The sequence below is a fragment of the Sardina pilchardus genome, chromosome 2 (genome assembly GCF_963854185.1).
Source record: "Sardina pilchardus chromosome 2, fSarPil1.1, whole genome shotgun sequence".
In the NCBI taxonomy this organism is placed as follows: Eukaryota; Metazoa; Chordata; class Actinopteri; order Clupeiformes; family Clupeidae; genus Sardina; species Sardina pilchardus.
Window position 1 is genome coordinate 19,280,749 of NC_084995.1, and position 20,639 is coordinate 19,301,387.

The 20,639-nt window shown below is 44.2% G+C and overlaps 2 protein-coding genes across 3 annotated transcripts; one reads left to right on the forward strand and one right to left on the reverse strand.

Annotated features, from left to right (window-relative positions):
• The first annotated feature begins 1,590 nt into the window (after positions 1-1,590).
• hmgb2a (high mobility group box 2a) lies at positions 1,591-3,974 on the forward strand. The gene is made up of 5 exons (XM_062520701.1): positions 1,591-1,748; positions 2,545-2,703; positions 2,912-3,069; positions 3,164-3,338; positions 3,433-3,974. Exons 2-5 carry the CDS (start codon positions 2,557-2,559, stop codon positions 3,610-3,612), a joined length of 660 nt encoding a protein of 219 aa, XP_062376685.1. The 5' UTR covers positions 1,591-1,748; positions 2,545-2,556; the 3' UTR covers positions 3,613-3,974.
• A 233-nt stretch (positions 3,975-4,207) lies between these two features.
• Positions 4,208-20,048, reverse strand: galnt7 (UDP-N-acetyl-alpha-D-galactosamine: polypeptide N-acetylgalactosaminyltransferase 7). Of its 2 annotated transcripts, none has more exons than XM_062520720.1 (12): positions 19,754-20,048; positions 17,983-18,413; positions 11,642-11,808; positions 10,155-10,285; positions 9,220-9,299; positions 8,083-8,265; positions 6,920-7,037; positions 6,511-6,633; positions 5,873-6,091; positions 5,652-5,750; positions 5,428-5,556; positions 4,208-5,238 (listed from the first exon to the last, which is right to left on the reverse strand). In XM_062520720.1, exons 1-12 carry the CDS (start codon positions 19,874-19,876, stop codon positions 5,101-5,103), a joined length of 1,941 nt encoding a protein of 646 aa, XP_062376704.1. In that variant the 5' UTR covers positions 19,877-20,048; the 3' UTR covers positions 4,208-5,100. The 2 variants fall into 2 exon arrangements, with proteins under 2 accessions (XP_062376704.1, XP_062376696.1); XM_062520712.1 differs by lacking the exon at positions 8,083-8,265 and adding an exon at positions 8,489-8,671 and having other exon boundaries at positions 19,754-20,047.
• Between the last annotated feature and the right edge of the window lie 591 nt (positions 20,049-20,639).

Sequence of the window (20,639 nt, forward strand, 5' to 3'; positions counted from 1 at the left end):
CTGCGTATAATAACAAAATAACAAAATGTTTAGGACTCCTAGTGGATTGGAGTTCAAATGACAGTTTTCCTTTTCAGTTTTTCAATATTTATGTTTCAAATGTACGTAATCATCTAGGCCTACCAGCCATGGTTTCCATTGTCCTTGTCTTGTTGGCCAAATTAAGAACATTTTCTTCAGCTGAACAAGGACAGTATTGAATTTGGGACTGCCACACAACTTACCAAAAAGGATTTATTATTATTATTATTGTTATTATTATCATTGCTATTATTGTTATTATTTATAGAATTAGCTTTAAAGCACTATGGCCTATTTAATCGCTAAATGGCATAGGACCAAATTACCTTAAACATGTTTAAGCAAAACACACTTTCCAGGCCACTCAGGTCACTGGAGAGATAAGCTGTAGGACACAATCATGAAGCATAGTTTTTTTTTGTGCTACATTTCAACTGAATGACAAGATGCAAGATGCTCCAGCTGTTTCTAGTTTCAAATCAAAGTTTAAGACCAAACTGCTCATGCTGTTAACTGATCATCAAATCCACTTTCATTTTTATCACACATCCCTGTGATTTGTGTCTTTTAATTATTTGGCTTGGCCTACTTAACTTATGGAACTATTGTTATTTTAAGCTTTTATTGACCATTTCTTGCATTTATTTATAGTAAAGCATATTCTGCCTCTGTATTCAATGCAATATAAATAAACATGCCTCTCCTTGTAGCTTAATAGGCTATGCTCAAGTACTAGGCCTTAGCAAAAGGCTTTGGCAGCTGCGCTTCGGTCATTCACTGTCTCACGCTCCCTCACACAGTCTTGACATACAATCCCCCACACACAATTCACTTCTCTTCCCATGTGACACTGCGACCGGTTTGGTCTGCTTGGATCCAGTTTGCAACACAGACTGAGAATGCAATAACATAGCCGGAGAGAGCAGGAAGATCGAGTTTGCCTTCAACGATCAGGCTACACGTTAAACCAACAAATTCTCACAAAGTCACTGTAAGAACAGTTTAATAAATAAAATAATTAAAAAAAGATCAAGTAAAGATGAAGAACATTGATGCTGTATAGAATTAACAAAGTCAGACGTATAAGCTAGCATTTGCTGTACATTGACGCTTCAGAACACCAATAAATAAAAATCCTCGGAAGATATCCCATTCAAATGTATCCAACGTCAAACAAAAGAAATGGCGTGGCTTGGGTTTCTATCCCAACAATGAGGTCAAGGCGGGAGACAAATGAACCGCGAGTTTAAAAACATATGGCGTATGCTAACTAGCGATTTCGCAAACCATCTGTGGTGTAGTTAACCAAGGGCTAAAATGCGTACATTGCATAAAAATGTTGCCTGTTTACATATAACATTTAAAAGACTCACGGTAGTGTACAGAAACTTTGTCACAACACCAGCCTACAATAGCAAGATCTTTACATTTAGCATGATGTTTTTTCCCGCTGGTTATTTTAAAGAACACAGCTGACTTGCACCTGATTGGCTAGATAATCACGATGGCTGGAGTAAGTATACCACCGACCAGTAGGAGCAGCGCATTTCTTCCCCACTGCCCGCGGTTCAAAATTTGAAAGGGCTGGAACCACTAACAGAGTAACAAGTGGGAGGAGTCCTCGAGCCATTTAATCAAGCTTGTGCGGCTTCTGCTTCTGAGAAAACATCGTTAAGAACTTCTGTACTTGCAGGCTGTGGTAGTACAACGTTAGTGGCGGAAAACAGGTATGTCACAAGCTCTTCATTCAAAGTGATTCATTTTTGGATTCTGTCTATGTAGTTTTTAATGCTTATTTGTAATAACAACCTATGTTACCCACGCATATTTCTGTAGTTTAATGACTAACATTTAATCGTTAGTCTGCTGACTAGAGGTAAGGTTAACGTTAGCTTTGCGAGCTAAGGATTAATGTGGACGAGGACTTGCTAAGTGCTAGCCTGTACGTTGTAACGTTGGATATTCGATGCTCTTCTGTTAAAATATAATTTAAAGTGTTTTAGCAATACGGACTTGGGTTTTGCCCACATCTTAATTAAACACTAGGCTCGTTTGCCAGCAAAGTTAACCTACGCAACTCACTGCTAATGTTAGCTGGTTAGCTAATGTTAGCCACCGCGTTATGGTTAAACTCCCTTGCTGGACGAATTATGCATGCGTTACAATAGCAAGTTGATGAAACCGTAAACGATAACGTCCCGTAGAGCCAATGTGTGTCATGTCTTGGAGATAAACATTAATAATGGTTTAAATATATGCTTTTAAAATTATCAAGGAAATTGTTTAGGCGGGAAACAAAATGGTGGGGTGCTTATTGTTCTGTGCTATGGACACCACGAAGCAGGAACTTGATCGGATTAGATCAGTAATTTCCTCGACGGGTTAGCATGCGCATTAGTGAAGCTAGATGCACTGTTAACGGATGGTTTGATTTGTTTCCCCCCCCTACCTCGATGGGGAATAATGGCTAACGTTACCGAATTTTAAACTTTAATCTACTCCTACGCAATATTTTAATTACAGAACTTTGCAGTCATGGGTAAAGATCCAAATAAGCCCAGGGGAAAGACGTCCTCATACGCCTTCTTTGTTCAAACGTGCCGGGAGGAGCACAAGAAGAAACACCCAGGGACCTCCGTGAACTTCACCGAATTCTCCAAGAAATGTTCGGAACGGTGGAAGGTGAGTTGAACAGCCAAACAGCCATGTTGCAGAATAACTTTGTTTTTCCGGGGGCTGGACAAGACTGGAGGGGGTGGGGCGTAGTTGACACACAAGTGTTAAAACCAACCTGACCCCAAGCAAATGGCAGACGGGAGCCGCTTTGAAATGGCTGATGTCGACACTAATCCCTGTATCGTTTTTTCTTTCTTTTCCTTTTTTTTTAAAGGGCATGTCTGCCAAGGAAAAGGGAAAGTTTGAGGATATGGCCAAAACCGACAAAGTTCGTTATGACCGTGAAATGAAAACCTACGTGCCCCCCAAAGGCACAGTAGTCGGGAAGATGGGAAAGAGAAAGAAGGATCCCAACGCCCCCAAGCGTCCACCGTATGTTCTATAGAAACTCGCAATTACTTGTTGATTCCCCCCTCCCATGCCACTGTGTTTGATCCTTACCTCAATGTTTTTGTTTTGTCACAAGGTCTGCGTTTTTCGTCTTCTGCTCGGATCACCGAGCAAAAATCAAGGGGGAGCATCCAGGCATCTCCATTGGTGACATTGCTAAGAAGCTTGGAGTCATGTGGTCAAATATAACCCCCCAGGAAAAGAAACCATACGAGCAGAAGGCACTTAAACTGAAGGAGAAATATGAAAAGGTAATTTTTCAAATCTTTTCAAATCTTTTGTTATTTCATACCCCCTCCCCTCGGATCTTAGCCAGTTACCTAATGAAACTATTCCTATGTGCAGGATGTTGCAGCCTATCGTGCTAAGGGGGTGAAAGTGGATGCTGGCAAGAAGGGTGGACCAGGTCGGCCAGCAGGAGGGAAGAAGGCAGCACCAGTAGATGATGATGACGATGACGATGATGAGGACGACGAGGAAGAGGATGACGACGAAGATGACGACGATGATGACGATGATGATTAAAGTGCTTGGAAACTTGAGCTGGATTATTTTCAAAACAATGTGAACACGCAATGAATTGTTATATTTTTAGATTTTCAAAACGTGTACAGAAATGTTTAACTGTTGTGCATATCAAGGGTCATTTACTGTTTTGTAAATTAACAGCTTTTTGTTTTGTTTTCCTGAAGCACTGCTTTCTCATGGGTAGTGGTGATTACCCTCCCTTCTCCATTTTTGAACTGGTTTCTACTGCTGTGTAAAGGATTCAGAGGAACAAGTCTTGTTTAGTAAATGTAATGCAGTTTTTTAAAAACTGAGCTTTAAATTGTGTGTAGACGGAACTTTTTTATATAATAAAGTTTTGTATATTATGATCAAACACATTGCCATGCGTTTGTCCATTTATTGCCAGCTTAGAGGATGCCAGACCATGCCTCAAAGTGACATTTTGTTGCTTAATGTGGAGTGTTTCTCTTGAAGTGTTGTGGTTCAAGATTTTGGGAGGCTTATATAAGTCATTGTGCAGGTCTCAAAGTCTAAAGACTGTTTACTTAACTAGCTTAAATGGTTGTATGAACTTGAACTGCAACACAGTGTGAATACTGGAAGCCACATGTAGGTAAAAAGATTTCTTTTAATTTCGAAAACAGAGCCAACATATATTTTGTTATAAGTTAGATATTTACACCTTCATTGAAAGGCTCCACCTTCATCAGTATAGAAACCTATTTACATTGTACAAAAGCAGCATACATGGCCATGATTCCTCACCTCTGAAAAGTTTGTCCAATTGCAAGGATTCTGGAACATGGCAGTAATCACTGTCAGCCATATGTATGTTGAATCAAAGATCACTCACAAACCATTTCCCCAAAAGCTCAATATTGTGCAATTAAAATGGAGTTAAGTACTCCCATGATTTCCATTGTTCTGATTTCAGTGATTCACCACAGCTAAGATTGAGAGGCAAAACGAACCCAGTTTCAAACTTTGACGTTTCACTGTGCCTGTGACCCGCATCGTCATTACAATGTCAGTAAGTCCTCATAGCAATCCAGTGTTAAGTCTTTTAAGTATGGAAAGGTGAAAAAAAATGAATTCCAAAAATACTCATCACTTTTCTCCAGTGATGAACAGTGGGACAAAAATAAGTGGTTCTGAATAAAAAGTCAAAACACCTGCAACTCCAAAATTTGAGAACAAAAAAAAAAACAAACCCTTAGAAAGACCCCAGAAAGTCAAAGTATAAAAACAAAAACAAAATCCTTTCATTAAGATATGGCAGCAAGGAGTGCATTTTGAATGTAAACATCTACAATGAGAAGAATGGAGTGGACCTCCTCATAATCAGCAGCCTGAGCCAGGTTGGGATGGAGACTGCCCAGATCTCTTGTCAAATTATTTACACCCTTTTTAAATTCATAAGTACATATTTTAAAAAAACAAAATAAGTCCATATGTTCCAATGTTCAGAGAAAGGATGCACTCCTGTCAAGTTGTATTTTGGTCTCAGACGGCAACAATATTGTTCATCTCCCACTTCTGAGTAGATTTGCTGTTGTCACAGTCAGAGATGAAAACCTTGTGCAGTATGTCGGAGCGGTCTAAGCACCTCCCAGTCGGAATGTGTGTGAAACGGTGAAGATCCTATATGAGGGGAGGAGAAAAAACAAACTCAGTTGATCCACCGGAGTAATCTAACAAAAAACAGTTGATCCACCAGAGTAATCTAACAAAAAAAAACAGCTGATCTGTCAGAGTAATCTAACTAGAATGTGAGGAAGATATGATTGCCTGATTGGCAGGTTTTGGCAAAGGGACTTGGTGATCACCCACCTTGAAATACCTCCACTCCATGTGCTCGTTCATGTTGCAGTGTGTGATGAAGACGGCCGACCCGTCTGGACCTTTGGTCAGACATTGGTCGTACTGCATCAGCTGGTTAGCCTCGTTTATCCTAAAGAGCTGTAAGAAAGAGAAATAGCGGAACTGTGATGTGCCAAGCTAACAACCCATAGCTGTAGAGAAACGCCTTGTCCTCTCTTGTCCCCTCTCCATACCTGGTTGCCGCCCATCCGATGGCAGGGTCCGATCTCCACGTCACCTCCATTCGTGTGACCCATGCTATCTATGCAGTAGCTGGTTTCCAAGCCACGAATCTGAGAGAAATCATAGTGATGTGATGATTCAAAGTCAAAAAGGTACATGTTCGGCAGCTACAGCGATCTTTTAATAAAAAATGACAGTGATTCAACTGATACTGAGGTATAAGGGTCAGTACCTCCCCCCACTCCACATTTTTGGGAGGCAAAGGGTAGTGTGTGGGTATGTCATAAGCAATTTCCTCCATGAACCACTTGAAGCTCTTGCATCTGTGTTCTTCTCTGAACTTCCTGAGCTCGCTGATGTCGCCATAGGCTAGCGTCAGTGTCTCAGGTCGGCTCGCGTAGAAGTAGTCCTTGTACTCGTCCCACCACACCTCCACCACACGCACGTAGTTCTGCACGGAAACAACAGAGCAAAGGACACCTTTCAGACACCCAAACCTCAGTTCAAAAGCGCTTTGCACACCTCTTTATCAGGACAGGTGCGTTGGATAAGGGAAGGGTTACCAGTGTTACTTATTGAAGAAGTCCCATACACTGTCTATTACCCATGCAAAAAAAAACATTTATTCACAACGTTTTAGTCATACAGACCTTTCTCAGGTGAATTCACCCAAGGAAAGTCTGTATGACCGAAACGTGAATAAATGTTTGTTTTTTTTGCATGCGTAATGGACAGTGTGTGGGACTTACTCAATAAGAAACCCAAACCTGACAGAGTGCACTGACTGGCACTGTCAGCTAAACTGCAAAGTGGACTGTCACAGAACAGTTTAGACAACTGAGGCAACTTAGGGCATATACGAACACTGACCTTAAGTGTTGGGGATGACCCCACGTGAGCAGGGGGTGGATTGCCCTCCCAACCCTGCAGACGGTAGATGTGTCCCACACGGGAGCATGGCACAAAGAGCAGCTTCCCACCGCACTGCCAGATCTACACAGGGCACAGCGTTAGCCATGAAGACTTGTTCAAAATATTTTTTACAGATGACTGTTGTCTTGTACATGGCCTATACCAATACATTTCCACTCCAACAAAATAACATTGTTTTAAAAACGTCAACTTCAAAATCACCATGGAACAACTTTGTCAAGTGTCAACATGCTTCCACTGGTGGTAAGATACAAAATACATAATATACATCAAAACGTATGCAAACTGGCTTCTGAAAGTAAAGCTTATATTCAAAAACAGTGTAATTTCATTCACTTTTGTATACCTTATATGATATCTCAAAGTTCTCTCCTCCCCAGATCTGAAGGCCTGGATCATACAGACCCAGCTCAAAGAAGAATTCCCTCTCTATGGCAAATAAGCCGCCTGCCATTGCAGGGGACCTGAGAGACACACACACAGGCACACGTCAGATGCTGAGGCTTCCTGCTGTCGTCACATACAGTATACACACACACACAAACACACACACACACAGACACACAAATTGAGAGAGGAAAAGACCAGAGAGGCACAAGAAGAAACAGTTTGTTTACAGGACATCTCACAAAGCCACAAACACTTAGTCAACACTGCAGTGTGTTTTTTAATGCCCACAAACATTACGGACAAGAGTCAGAAGAGATTACAGTTGTTTAGTGACAAGTAAAACCAATTGAGTGAGTTAGTGAGTGAGTGACACAGACCACTTGAGTGAGGTGAGCATGTGAAAAGGAAATTATGCCAGAGCTACATACATTCCCAGAGACAGAGATTCTGAGGGCTTTTCCCACCAGCACAAACTTCAGAACCCTTTGTGTAAGTTAATATTGCAGGAATAATGGCTACTTTTCTTTCTAGGATATATATTGGAGAAATACCTGTATTTGAGTTTGCATACTAAATGTTGTTTGAGAGTAAACTTATTAAGTGATGATTAAATCTTAGAAAGTAGTATTACGATGGACTACTGCAAAGCAGGGCTGGCCATTACATCTTGGATTAAACGAAGGAAAGAGGTGGGTTACTACTAGCCCTGAACAAATTCTTTGTCATCACCTCAGATTACATTATCATGGTAATCAGGTATCAGGAAATAGTTTTCCTACAATCTCGGATATCCCACCATCAGAAACATATGGTTCCATCCTTTCTGTGTAAGATACAAGCAGGCAGTGCCACAAGCGAGACAGCCTTACAACATTAGTAGCATAAGCTGCTAGCTGAGGTCAGTGAAGATACCGTCACCAGACAAAACAATCAATGTAAAGCGGGGAAAGGGGGCCACCACCAAAGGGACCACAAACCACACTTGAGGCCCCAGCACAACCGCACACACACACACACTCACACTCGCACTCGCACTCACACTCGCACACACACACATACAGTTAGGGCTCAGGTGTGGTTTGTCGCTCCCTTTGGCTCAGCGGTGTGGTGCTGATTTACCGATAGGGTTCGGTTCTAGTTAATCTCTTCTGCTTCTCCCTGTTAGTGAGCGGCACGCGCTTCCAGAGCATGCTCCAGTCCCATGCTCCTCTGGCATAGCCATCCGTGTCCCCTCCCCCCTGAGGTTCAATGGTGAATTTGTGGCCGTGAATGGAGTCAATGAGCGGCACCGTGCACACCGTTCTGAAGCCGCGGCGCGTAGAGGGGATGGTGGGGGGGTGCGGATGAAGGTCATGAGCCATGCGCACACACACACACACACACACACGCACACACACACACGCACACACACACACACATGGGGGCAGGGGGCAAAAAACAAAAACAAAGAGAGAGAGAGAGACAGAGAGAGAGAGAGAGAGAGAGAGAATGGGTGTTTAGATGGACATGCGTGACCAACATTTACCCATAGGGCTCGGTCTTATGCTGCCTCTTAGCCTTCTCCCTGCTGCTGAGCGGCACGCGCTTCCACAGCAGGCTCCAGTCCCACGCCCCGCGCGCCAGACCGTCCTCGTCGCCGCCCTGCTGGGGCTCTATGGTATAGTCTTTGCCGTCTATGTAATCTATCAGTGGCACCGTGCACACCGTTCTGCAAATGTTAACCACAACAGCAGCTCAGCACACACACACACACACACACACAGATATTCACTGTGCAGTGAGGCGAGGGAGGGCGAGTTGGTCTGGTTCCTCCACCTGGGTTTAAATAAACTTATGAATGAACTCAGATTAATTAAACAGGCAGGATATAACAGCAGCACAGGAGATTTCAATCCAGTACATGGGTCTTTAAACTTGCATTTAACATTGATAAATAAATGTTGGCAAATAATATTGAGCACACTTAAAACCAGTTCTTCACTACTTGCATTCATCTTGCCAAAGTGGACAATTCTGTAAATATACTGTAATGGCATTTGTGACATTGAAACGTGAATTACTGTACACTACTCATAGGTGCTACCGGCGTATCTCGCCCAGTATGGCTGCCCACACTGCTCATTTGACTGAGAGAGACAGAGATATCTGGGGGAAATATCTTTGTTTGTTACCCCCCAGTTTTCGTTTGAACGAATTCACATCACGACCGTCGCTGCCCAAGATGAGTGAGTGAGTGAGTGAGTGTGTGTGCCATACCTGTCCCTGGATATGGGGGCCACCAGTGGAGCGTACCAGTTGACGCTGACTTCACAGTGAGCGTCCAGGTAGATGAGCACCTGTGTGTGTACAGGGGAAGGGGGGTTATTCATGAATCATGATGAAGAAAGTGGTGAACTACCCGTAATTTCCAGACTATAAGCCGCGGCTTATATATTGATTTTGCAACATTTCTTCAGCTATTTCTTCAGCTAGGTTAATACAGGGGAGCAGTTAATATGGTGTTAATATGGTTTTGTTTCTTTTAACTTGCATAAAACACTGTCCTGCGGCTTGTACACAATGCGGCTTATATGCGGGAAATTACTGTATGGCTGCCTGTGCCTAGCTGACTTTCAGGTCAGAGGCCTTGCTAACATTACCGCTTTTAAACATCCAGGCAACAATCCTTCTAATGCCCAAGTTACCATACTATTTCTTACAAGGTAGTACAGGCTAATTTAATGTCTGTTTTGCAGTTGTGTTGATGTGGCACTGTAACAGGCATGCATGCATGTCAGGAGACACACAATCCTGGTTCAAGACATATTTCACTGTGTCCCTGCTCTGTGAGGCGTAGGTGTGCATATTTTACATACAATTCCAACACACTGCGACACTGAAAACTGGTCTGGGCAGCTTAGTTACACTTGGCTTACAATACAATTGGAGTCAGTGTAATAACAATGTGAGAACAAGATGCAAATGTTGATCACCATGGATATGCGTCATGTTTCACTGTGGGTTAAGCGAACACACACACACACACACACACACACACACACACACACACACACACACACACACACACACACACACACACACACACACACACACACACACACACACACACACACACACACACACACACACACACACACACACACACACACACACACACACACACACACACACAAAGAGGAGTCAGATCAGACCTGGCCCAGAGTAGCTTTGCGAGCCCCAATACTCCTGGCCTGGATCAGTCCTTCTCTTTTCTCATTCCTGAACACCTTCACCAGGCCATTCCACTGCTTTATGTACTCCTCCAATCGCTCCCTTAGATGAGCTACAGGGAGAGAGAAAGAGAGAGAGAGAATCAATACTCTGCATGAGTGCAGTCAGACTCACAGACAGACAGACAGACAGACATTGGCTGATTGCCTAAGGACTTAACAGAAATGCGCTCCTTAGTGCATGTGAATTTGCATTAATAAATCCTTTACAAACACCTCATGATACCCTGGAGGAACTACAAGCCATGTAGGCTGCCATTCCCCACATGGGAAGCAATCAGACCGTTCCCACGCTATGCTAGCTAGCACTACAGCTGCTTGCTAAACTGACTAGTTTCTTTTGAGGTTAAAGTAACACATATAGGGCCTGTGAATACATCAGCAACTATGGCTTTTTTTTTTTTTTACTTTTGTAGCCTACAACAGTTAAAAGTTGCAGTGTTGCATCATTGCTTGGCAACCATTCTGATTCAGAGGGATAATGATTATTGATCATTGCATTTCTCATTGCTGTGCCTTTATTTAATGAAATCTTGTCACGCATATGTGTTAAATGTTTTAGCAAAGCAAAAAGCCCTGCAAGGCCGTAGTTTCCAGTGATTTTAGAACAGCTGGTGTTACATTCGCGAATGCCTCCTCTTCATATCATGCCTAACACCGCCCCCTTAGCTCTTCTAACGTCTCTGGAACCTCCAGACTCTTATTGGGGCTTATGGCTAGAGTTTAGCACAACAGAGGGTCCACTTCAGGAGGTAGGGGATGGGCCGACACCTCACTGATGCTTTTCTCTCCGTGAGTAGCCACTACCTGAATAGCCTAACCATGACAATAGGCAGAGTGCTCAGAGAGGAGCTAAGGATGAGGCGACAGTGGCTGCATATTTTCTTGTGTGTTCTTTTACCTTTATCTTACAAAGAAGATCAACTGAAGTAAATGAATGCTTTGGTCTGGCCCGGGGGTGTTTTCAGCACACTAGTGCTGCCGATACTCAAGTCAGGTCACGCGGTAAAACAAGAACAAAGTTACTTCACTTCACGTGTGTGAGATAGTCTACCTCTTTCAGGCAAACTGTATCTCATAGCCAACACACAGAACAAACAAAGAGAGAGGGAGAGAGAGAGAGAGAGAGAAAGAGAGAGAGAGAGAGATTGAGCTAGAGACCTTTCCAGAGAGAGAGAGAGATTGAGCTAGAGACCTTTCCAAAGTGCTTGCCTTATCTGCGCTAGTTCAGAGAGAGATTGCACTCAAGGGATTTGAGCGGGCATTGTTTTACAGGCAAGCTAACCACAAAAGGAAGAGATGGACCGTTACACCCCGAGCCACACACAGTCACAGAGCCTGTTTTGCACACTGCAGGGAGGGCAAGAAAGGGGGGAGGAGGCAAAACGAAAGACTGCCAAGGAGCATACCTTTGTTGCTGAAGTCGTCGATCATGACGATCTCGGCCAGGTAGCGCCGGGGGGTCCTCTTGATGACGCTGTGCACCGTCCGCATCAGCGTGGACCAGCCCTCGTTGTGGAAGACGATGATGACGCTGGACGTGAGCAGGTTCTCATCGTAGTGCCAGTATTTACACCTGCCAGGCCGAGCACAGAGAGAGAGAAGGCTTTTAAAACGGCTACTGCTGCATTTGAGTAAAATGAGCAGATGGCTAAAGGGGAGCTGACAATAAAAAAAGGTGGGATTTGGAATGGGGATGTGCATAAACAAAGAAAAACACCAAACACATAACAGGCTCGCTGCTCCTGTTCACACACACACATCCCCCCTCCCCCCCAACGCCCCCACTCTACCACCCCCAGCGAGGGCCATCTGTGAGTCAGAGAGGAAGATGGTGGGCCCTGCTCTGGGCTTCCTGTGAGTTGCTGTGACCTTGCCTAACTTCCTGCTGTGCCTCGTGCTCGCAGCTGAGCTAGGCTGAGCGAGTGGGCAGGGAGGCCCGATCAGACTGCTGGCAGCTTGGCACTGAGTTACCCAGCCGCTCCCCACAGGCTAGGCGCCTGAGCCACGGCATCCAGGGCTTATAAAGAGGAAAAGAGAGCGAGGGAGGGAGGGAGAGAGGGAGGGAGGGAGAGGGGGGGGGGGGAGAGTGCTGCTAATGCTGCCACAGCAAGCACTGAGAGAGAGAGAGAGAATGAGGAGAGAGAGAGAAAGAGAGACAGAGGGGGAGAGAAAGAGCGCTGCTAATGCTGCCACAGCGAGCGCTGAGAGAGAGAGAGAGAGAGAATGAGGAGAGAGAGAGAAAGAGAGACAGAGGGGGAGAGAGAGAGAGAGCGCTGCTAATGCTGCCACAGCGAGCCCTGAGAGAGAGAGAGCAAAAGAGAGAGAGAGAAAGAGAGACAGAGGGGGAAAGAAAGAGCGCTGCTAATGCTGCCACAGCGAGCGCTGAGGTATGCTGTGACTTGCATGCCTATTTTTAGATGTGTTTCCAGCAGTTCAGATTGTAAACATGCCATTGAATGAGGGAGAGGGAACGAGAGGAAAAGAAAGAGCGAGAGAGACAGTAAGACAGAGAGAGAGAGAAAGAGAGAGAGAGAGACAGAGAAAAAGAGAGTGCGCGCGCATGAGAAAGAGGCTTGGCAGCTTTCGGATTTTGAGGTCATGTGACCGTGGTATGCGGCAGACTTCATTGGCTACATGCAAATCAGGGAGCGTGGTATAAAGTTAGCAGGGCTGGGCAGGGCTGGGGAGAGGGAGCACAGAGTGACAAAGAGAGACAGAGGGAGAGGGGGAGAGAGAACGAGAAAGAGTGAGTGGGGGAGAAAGAGAGGGGGGGGGGGGGGGGGGGAGCAACTGACAGACTCCCCACAGGGAGTTCAGCAGGGTGAATCCAAAAGGGCCGGCTGTCCTGTCTGGCAAAGCCCAGAGTTTTATTACATTAGGCCACACAAATGGCCTCTTTGTCGGACCAAATGTGTGTGTGTGTGTGTGTGTGTGTGTGTGTGTGTGTGTGTGTGTGTTGAGTACGAATCTGAGATTAACTCAAGCACACATAGCTTTTACACAGCTGCGCAGGAACTCGCTCACTCTCTGCTACCCAACAACACCCACACACACACGCAGAAAGACAGAGAGAGAGGGAGAGACAGAGGGAGAGGGAGGGAGGGAGGGGGGGTGAGAGAGAGAAAGAGAGAGAGAGAGAGAGAGAGAGACGTGTGTTCATGTTTCCTGTTCCAGACTGCCTTTGTATCTCAGTAGGGCGTGCTCTCTCTATGAGCTCTGGTGATCACAGCTTGCAGCGACCGCACGGCTCTGCTGGCTCTCCCCTACACCAACAATCAGGAGAAAATGTCAGCCTGCAGCTGCCGACACGCCGGCCCACAGACCTCCTCCTCCCTACACCAGCAACCTCACTCACGTGACAAGAAGAGGTGAGCTGACAACAACAACTAGGCCATCCATATTCCTTTCAACTTAAATGCTTTTCCACAGGCCCACGATACTTAAAGCGAGCATGCCACTGCACAAGATCAACAGCAAAAGGCCTTACACCTCACGGGTGTCTATTCAATAGAAATCATTTGACAAATAGGGGCAGCCACGAGCACACAAACAGCAATATAAGTCAAGGGCTTGTCCTTTGTCCCCTCCGGTAAACTGATAGCAGCGAGAACCCGACACTCTTGGAACCGAGCGAGCTTCTCCACGGCAGCCGCATATAGGAGCGACTCCAACAAAAACAGTGCTCCGCTCACGAGCACGGGAACGGGGAGACCACGTGCGCCGGGCCTATTCTGAAAAGCACTAGGATCCTCCTCACTACAGTATAAACAGAGCCAAGGCTGTGACTGTGAGAGTGTTAAAACATGTCCACCGCCACATACCAGTCACCTACAACAACACAGCTCCAGCAGTGGCCAAAGGTGAACATATATATGCTGCTGTCAGAGGAATCCATTAAGGACACAGAAACACAGGGGGGAGATTTGAGGGCCAGAAAGGCAGTGAGATGTAAGAGCCCTCTGGTCTTGCCTGAGATCAATGCATGGCATACCACAGCCAGCATGTCCACACTGTGACATTTAAAGCAGCTTGTTTGTTAACTAGGCTTACGTGTATAGGCGACAGATACCTACACAGATGATCTCACTTTTCTTGGTGCCACCTTGACAGAAAAGATAAAATAATATGTATACATAGATACATACATAAACTACCACTGTCAAGGCCTTAATGTTTATTGAACAGTTATTATAGTGAATGTAAAGCTGAGTAAATTGTGGCTGATGATTGCCCATGGTGATAAATGACTAGAAAATGCTATCTTCTATTAGTAAAAGGTAGAAATGTGTTACAACAACCCAAATGAACCTCACAGGACAACTGAAAAATTAAACATAGCACCAAAATGTCTCAATACAATGGTGGCCTCAATGGGCACCCTGCTCCATCTACTGGACAAATATGGTACTACAAATACATCTTAGGGGAGCTATTTCGAAGTCACAAGAGTTTTCTGTGCATAGAACTAGGGATGGCCAATATGGCATAGCAATCATATCTCACTCATATCTCAAAAAACTATACTACATTCTTTCCTTTTTGTGTTTTTATTTTGTCATGCCCGGCTGAATGACATTTCAACGTTTCAGTCTGATGGAAATGCCATTAAGCCAACCATGACCAAATAAGTACAAAAAAGGAGTGAATCAAGATGTGTGCATATCCAATGAAATGTTTTGTTCCTGCACCTGGGATGTGCTCTAACTGAATAAAGTATAACAGACATAAAATGGAAAACAGTTATTTTAGCTTTGTTGAATAAGGAGAGTTCATTGCACAGCCACAAACCTAACATGAACTGGAAACACAGCCGTTTCCTCCTTCAATTGCAACTCTCACACTCTGAAACTAAAAAAAACAAGCAAATCTGAACAAAAACAGAGTATGACGTAAACCACCTCTCTAATCACCGCCCCCCTCCACGTGTTACATTACAACTTTGAGTTCCAGATTTAGGCAGAAGTTGCAGGAGGCAGGAGCCAGGAGCCTATTGTGAGTAAGGCAGCCGATCAGAGTAAAACTCTTAATTACTAGTGAGTGCCAGATAAGCATGACGGAGCACTAGATATCTGCTAAAATGGGCCATTTTATTCCTAATTATAGGGTTCCTGTAAAATAGTGTCTGGGCATGTTTGTTGACAGACCAGCATTGCATGTCTTCTATGGTAACACCAGAGAACAAGGTGAAATACTCTGCTCATCCATTCTATGTCATCTTTAAGTACTTATTATTTATGTATATATTAAGTATTTATTTGTAACATCAATAAAGGTTAACCCATCATATCACACACAGCTGTACGCATACATATGTAGTTGCACATGGCCACCTGCTTCCACATGTAGTCCACTGAAATATGCTACATGCACAGCTATGAAAAGACATTATCATACCAATACTGCAATATGGCAAATTCATATGGTATATACAAGAATTATCACATTATACGGGATGCGCTACAATGTAGCACATCATGCCAACACAGAACTCTTTCTACTGAATTTCCGCATGGATGGACACTCCAGATCCGGTTCCTGGGCCTGCTGCTCCGCCTCTCTCCGTGTGCTGGGAATGGGTGTGAATAACTCAGTGTAATGTTTTATGAGCAAACAACACACCCCCAGCAGACCTTTCTGCTTCTTAGAGGGAATCAAGTGGACAGCAGCGCAAGGTGTGCTATAGCAGTGGAGAACCATAAACCAAGTTAAGAATCAACTCTGCCTGCTCTATTCCACTCAGTTCTGACTATCCTGAATGCTGACGTATCCTGTGGTCAATGATGCATGCTGAAAGCATGTGTTGATCTTTTACAGAGCGACAGTATATTGTGCAAGCTTGACATTGAGAGTGTGTGAGTGAGTGTGTGTGTGTGTGTGTGTGTGTGCCAGCTCAAGAGAGTGTGTGTTTACTACCTGCCCTGTAAATGCCCATTGTGCCACGCACACATTTGCACACATCCCTGAACAACAGGGGAACCTTCAACAGAGCTGGCCTTTGTTTGCTGGCTGGCAATCAGCCAGAGCCAGCCCAGAGCTCTCCACCAAAAGCCTATTTGTATTTCCCTGTGGAGTCTGTTGCTTTTGGCGTGGCTGTGTGTGGATAGACGTTGAGTGTGTGTGTGCTTATCGTGTGTGATCACCAATTGCTATCAGTTGTAATTTTGTAATCAGACCTCAAAAATGCATCAAGCCAAATTTGATCCACAGAAGCCCAGGATGCATTGACTACTAAAACACACATGCAAGCGTAGTGGATCAGTGTTAACCGGCTGACTATGGGTCGACATCTCGACACATGATAGTGATGTACACATCTCTTTCTCACTCTGAATGCGCAGAGCTGAGAGTACCAGGCAGGGTGTTGATAAGGGACTTGCATGGAGACTTATCTGCTCCTCTGCATGCAGCCTCTCCATCCCCAATCCCACATCCAATACCACCAACAACCACACCTGACAACATCAGACATCCCTTATAAATTTACCGGTTGCTATGACAGCAAGGCAGAAAGATCTTAAAGCCATAGATTCAGGACGGATAAACACAAAACTGTTTGGCCAGGCATTGTGCAGGTGAGTGTTGTTCACCTTAGAGGAGCTTGAGGTCATGAACATTTATAGGTCAACAAGAAGAACAACAACAAATGTAAGGGTAAATCGGAGAGCAATGTAATTCAACCAAAAGGATGCAGCTGTTGAGTGAGAAAGAAGTAAGTGTAAGGAAAATAAATGTATCTGAGTGTGTGTGTGTGTGTGTGTGTGTGTGTGTGTGTGTGTGTGTGTGTGTGTGTGTGTGTGTGTGTGTGAGTGTGAGTGTGTGTGTGTGAGTGTGTGTGTGAGTGTGTACAACAGCCCTGAATGTGATTGTGTGTCTGAGTGCGTGAGATAGCCCTGCCCCGCCTGCTTGCATCACAAAGACGAAGGCACCATTACTATTAGATACCACAGCTCTGCTTATCACTTGGCTGGTGACGTGGCTAGTCAGTTACATTTCAACGGAGGGATTTATGTAAGAGCAACTACAGCACCGCTGCGGTTTTCTGGGGCAGGATTATGAGGCAGGAAAGAGACAGAATGAAATTCACACGAAAGATCTTCTAAATCCCAGCACTGGCTGACTGCTCGAAAAAGACTACGTAACTTGAGTTAAAAGTGCATTGCAACAAAACCCAAACCCAATCCTGTGGAAATTAGTGCACACTATCTCCACGACTCCTCTTCCACCCAGCACTGACATAGGATCCGGACGTGGATTATCAGCCTCTACGCAGTAAAACGGCCTGATCTCACTCGCACTTCGTGGGTTGTGCACAAACAACGCAATGGAATGGAATTTAATTCGGAATGGGCCTGCTTGATCTGACAGTACAGATCATAATGAGAATACCATAACGTCAACATTCCATTAGCATGGACTCTCCCTATCCAGAATCACAGTGCATGCCATGTATAGGCAAAAGAGACGTGGCCTTAGTGGATTCCAGGACAACTTTAAGGGCTGGTCCTCTGTCAATCACATCAGAAACCTGTTCTATCAGTCCATCTCCCAGGCCTCACTAGTCAGAGACATAGCTCGATTGAACTTCTTTCCAAATCTCAGACACAATTAAACAGAAACCTCTAACTGAAAAGATAAGAGAGATATGAAAGAGAGAAAAATGAAAGCTACATGCATGAAACAGATCACTGGCTGACTGGGCATTTGTTTTCAGTGTGAAAATAAACCAAAAGTATAACAACCAACTCACTCTTCGTGTCGCAATTCATTGATGGTCCTGTCCAACGAGATCATGTCACTGGCAACCATATTGAAGCCGAACTCTTTGACACTGGCCTGGATGGCTGACTTGTACTCTGCTCCCAGCACAAACGGCTTGGCCCCCTCGCCAGGTCCCCCCTGTACCCCCTGGGGCTCTGGCTCTTTTGGCTCCAGGTTGCCCAGGATGCCCCGTTTGAGTACAGGGTCCGAGTAGACGTGGGTCTGGGGCTTGAAGGTGACGTACTGCTTCTGGATGACATTCTGCTGGTTTTGCACCTCCGCTCGCTGCTTATCCCCACCATGTTTCTGCCGGATGGAGTCCAAGTCAACCTCGACACCCTCTACATGTGGCCAGGGCACTACGGGCTTGAACTGGTTGGCTGCAGCTTCGTTCTTCTGTGGCGCAGCTTCCCTGGAGTCCTGTGGTTCAGAGGTGATGGTGACACATGACACATGGTGAAGTGTACTGTTGCAACAATGTATTCATCCAAACACAATATTCAATCCATGCCTATCAAAACAAAACATACTTCAAAACATTATCTGACTTATCACCAATGCCTGAACACGTGTTCAAACCATTTCCTGCCTAACGTCAAACCAACGTTACCACTTTTTCTCATTAGATGCCTTGAGATGTGTGTAGTTAAGTGCTTCAGACTGCAGTGTCGGCTACATGCATGTCAGTTGAAGACATGCATTGCACATTGTAAAGAGATTGATCATGCAAGCACAACTGTTGGACATTGAAAATAAGAGTATTCTGTTCATCCCACGAATGGATACTGCATTTGCTGCATCGCTAGTTAAATTGACTCTCACCGCTGCACGAATGTTTCATGGTTACTTTCAGCAACTTAGCCTAGTAAAGAATGCATTGGTTTTTTAAAACAGGTCAGGAGGTTGAATGCCACGTGTCTTACTCTTATCTCAAAGCACTGGTAGAGTATTTTTGTACTGATTCTACCAGTATAACTAGTCAAGCTAGATGTCCAAAAAGACAAGGTGACAAGGTGTGAAACCATTATGGGCGTTCTGTATAACAGCTTCCTCAGTTCTAGGTAACGCTAGCTTCAATCACATTAATGTTGCTTATTGGCAATATTTAACCAGAACCCGTGTTACAATGTCTCTGATTTAACTCATCGCTAGCTTGCTTGCTAGTGAAAGGGGGTTTCTAACTGGCTGCAAGGAGCGAACTATCATTCTTTAATTCGGTATCAATTCAGTCTTATAAAATGACAGAATTAACTAATGTAAATCACCAGGCTCCACTGTCACATGTATGGATTTATGGACAGTTAAGTAACATGCATAAGAGCTAGCGTTAGCATAAACCTTCCGGGTTTGAATGATATTGCTGTCCAAGCAATTGTAAGATAATAATGTGGCAGGCAGGCAGACTAAGGAGCAACTAACGATAACGTTAGCAAGCTAGTCTGAATACTTATTTAGCCTTCAGATGTCACCAATACTATTAGCCCGTTTCAACTTATTCACAAACATGTAATATCAAACTATGCGTATGCTGCAATTTAATAATAACGTCAACATCATTTTTGCAGTTCATGTCAACATACTAACGTTAGCCAGCTATCTCCATGACAACGATTTGGCTAACCTGCTAGCTCGCAACCTATCACCCATAGCTAAAATGCTTGCATGAACTGCAGAGGATTTTTATTTTTAAGTTACCATCAGCTAACTTATCATACGTGAAATGAACACATTGAATTATAGCAAGCAATGGAAATACGTACCACTTTGCCACCAAACGGTTCATCGCTTGTTTTAGGTGAGAGGGAAGACCAGAGTACGACCAAACCTAAAAATGTGCCAATGACTAATATACTGCGCAGAATAAATCCAATTTTTAACCTCATTTTGTAAATATAGTGGTGATATGACGTGGAGCTAGCAGCTAGCTAACCAGCTAGCAATGAATACTTGGTGACTCCCAGCTCGAGCCCCCTATCCTGTTCCTAGTTGAGTTGCAGTGCTGCGCCTCTGTGGTTCGAATCCCTCTCAGCCAGTCATGCTGCCTCCTCAATTAGTCATGCCGCCCTTCCAGCAAAACTTTTTTTCTTTCTCTGACGACTCCGAGAAGCAGACTGACAGGCCTTGAACAAAGACATTTTTATCAGCTCATTATACCTTTAGCTGAGACACACACACACACACACACACACACACACACACACACACACACACACACACACACACACACACACACACACACGGATGCATACACGGATATAGTTGTAGCTTCTACCCAATCTGTAAAATGTCATGGCCTACTGGCCTATCAATATCAGGTTAGAAACAAATTGGGTGAATTTTAATCGTATTTAATCAAAGTCTTTTTAAAGCCATAGTGTCTCTGGTTTAATCCTGTTGTGGTTGCTTGGTTTCACAATCAAGTTAAGTGACATCGGTGTAGCCTACCTAAAATGATTACAGTTTAGTAGGCTCTATTATAGGCCTAAGTTATGCTTAAATGTTCATTGGCTGCTTGGCAGACACTTTAGTTGGCAGATGCCTTTGTCCAAAATGAAATAATAATAATTATAATTAATTATAATAATAATAATAATAATAATAATAATAATAATAATAATAATAATAATAATAAACAATACAATAATT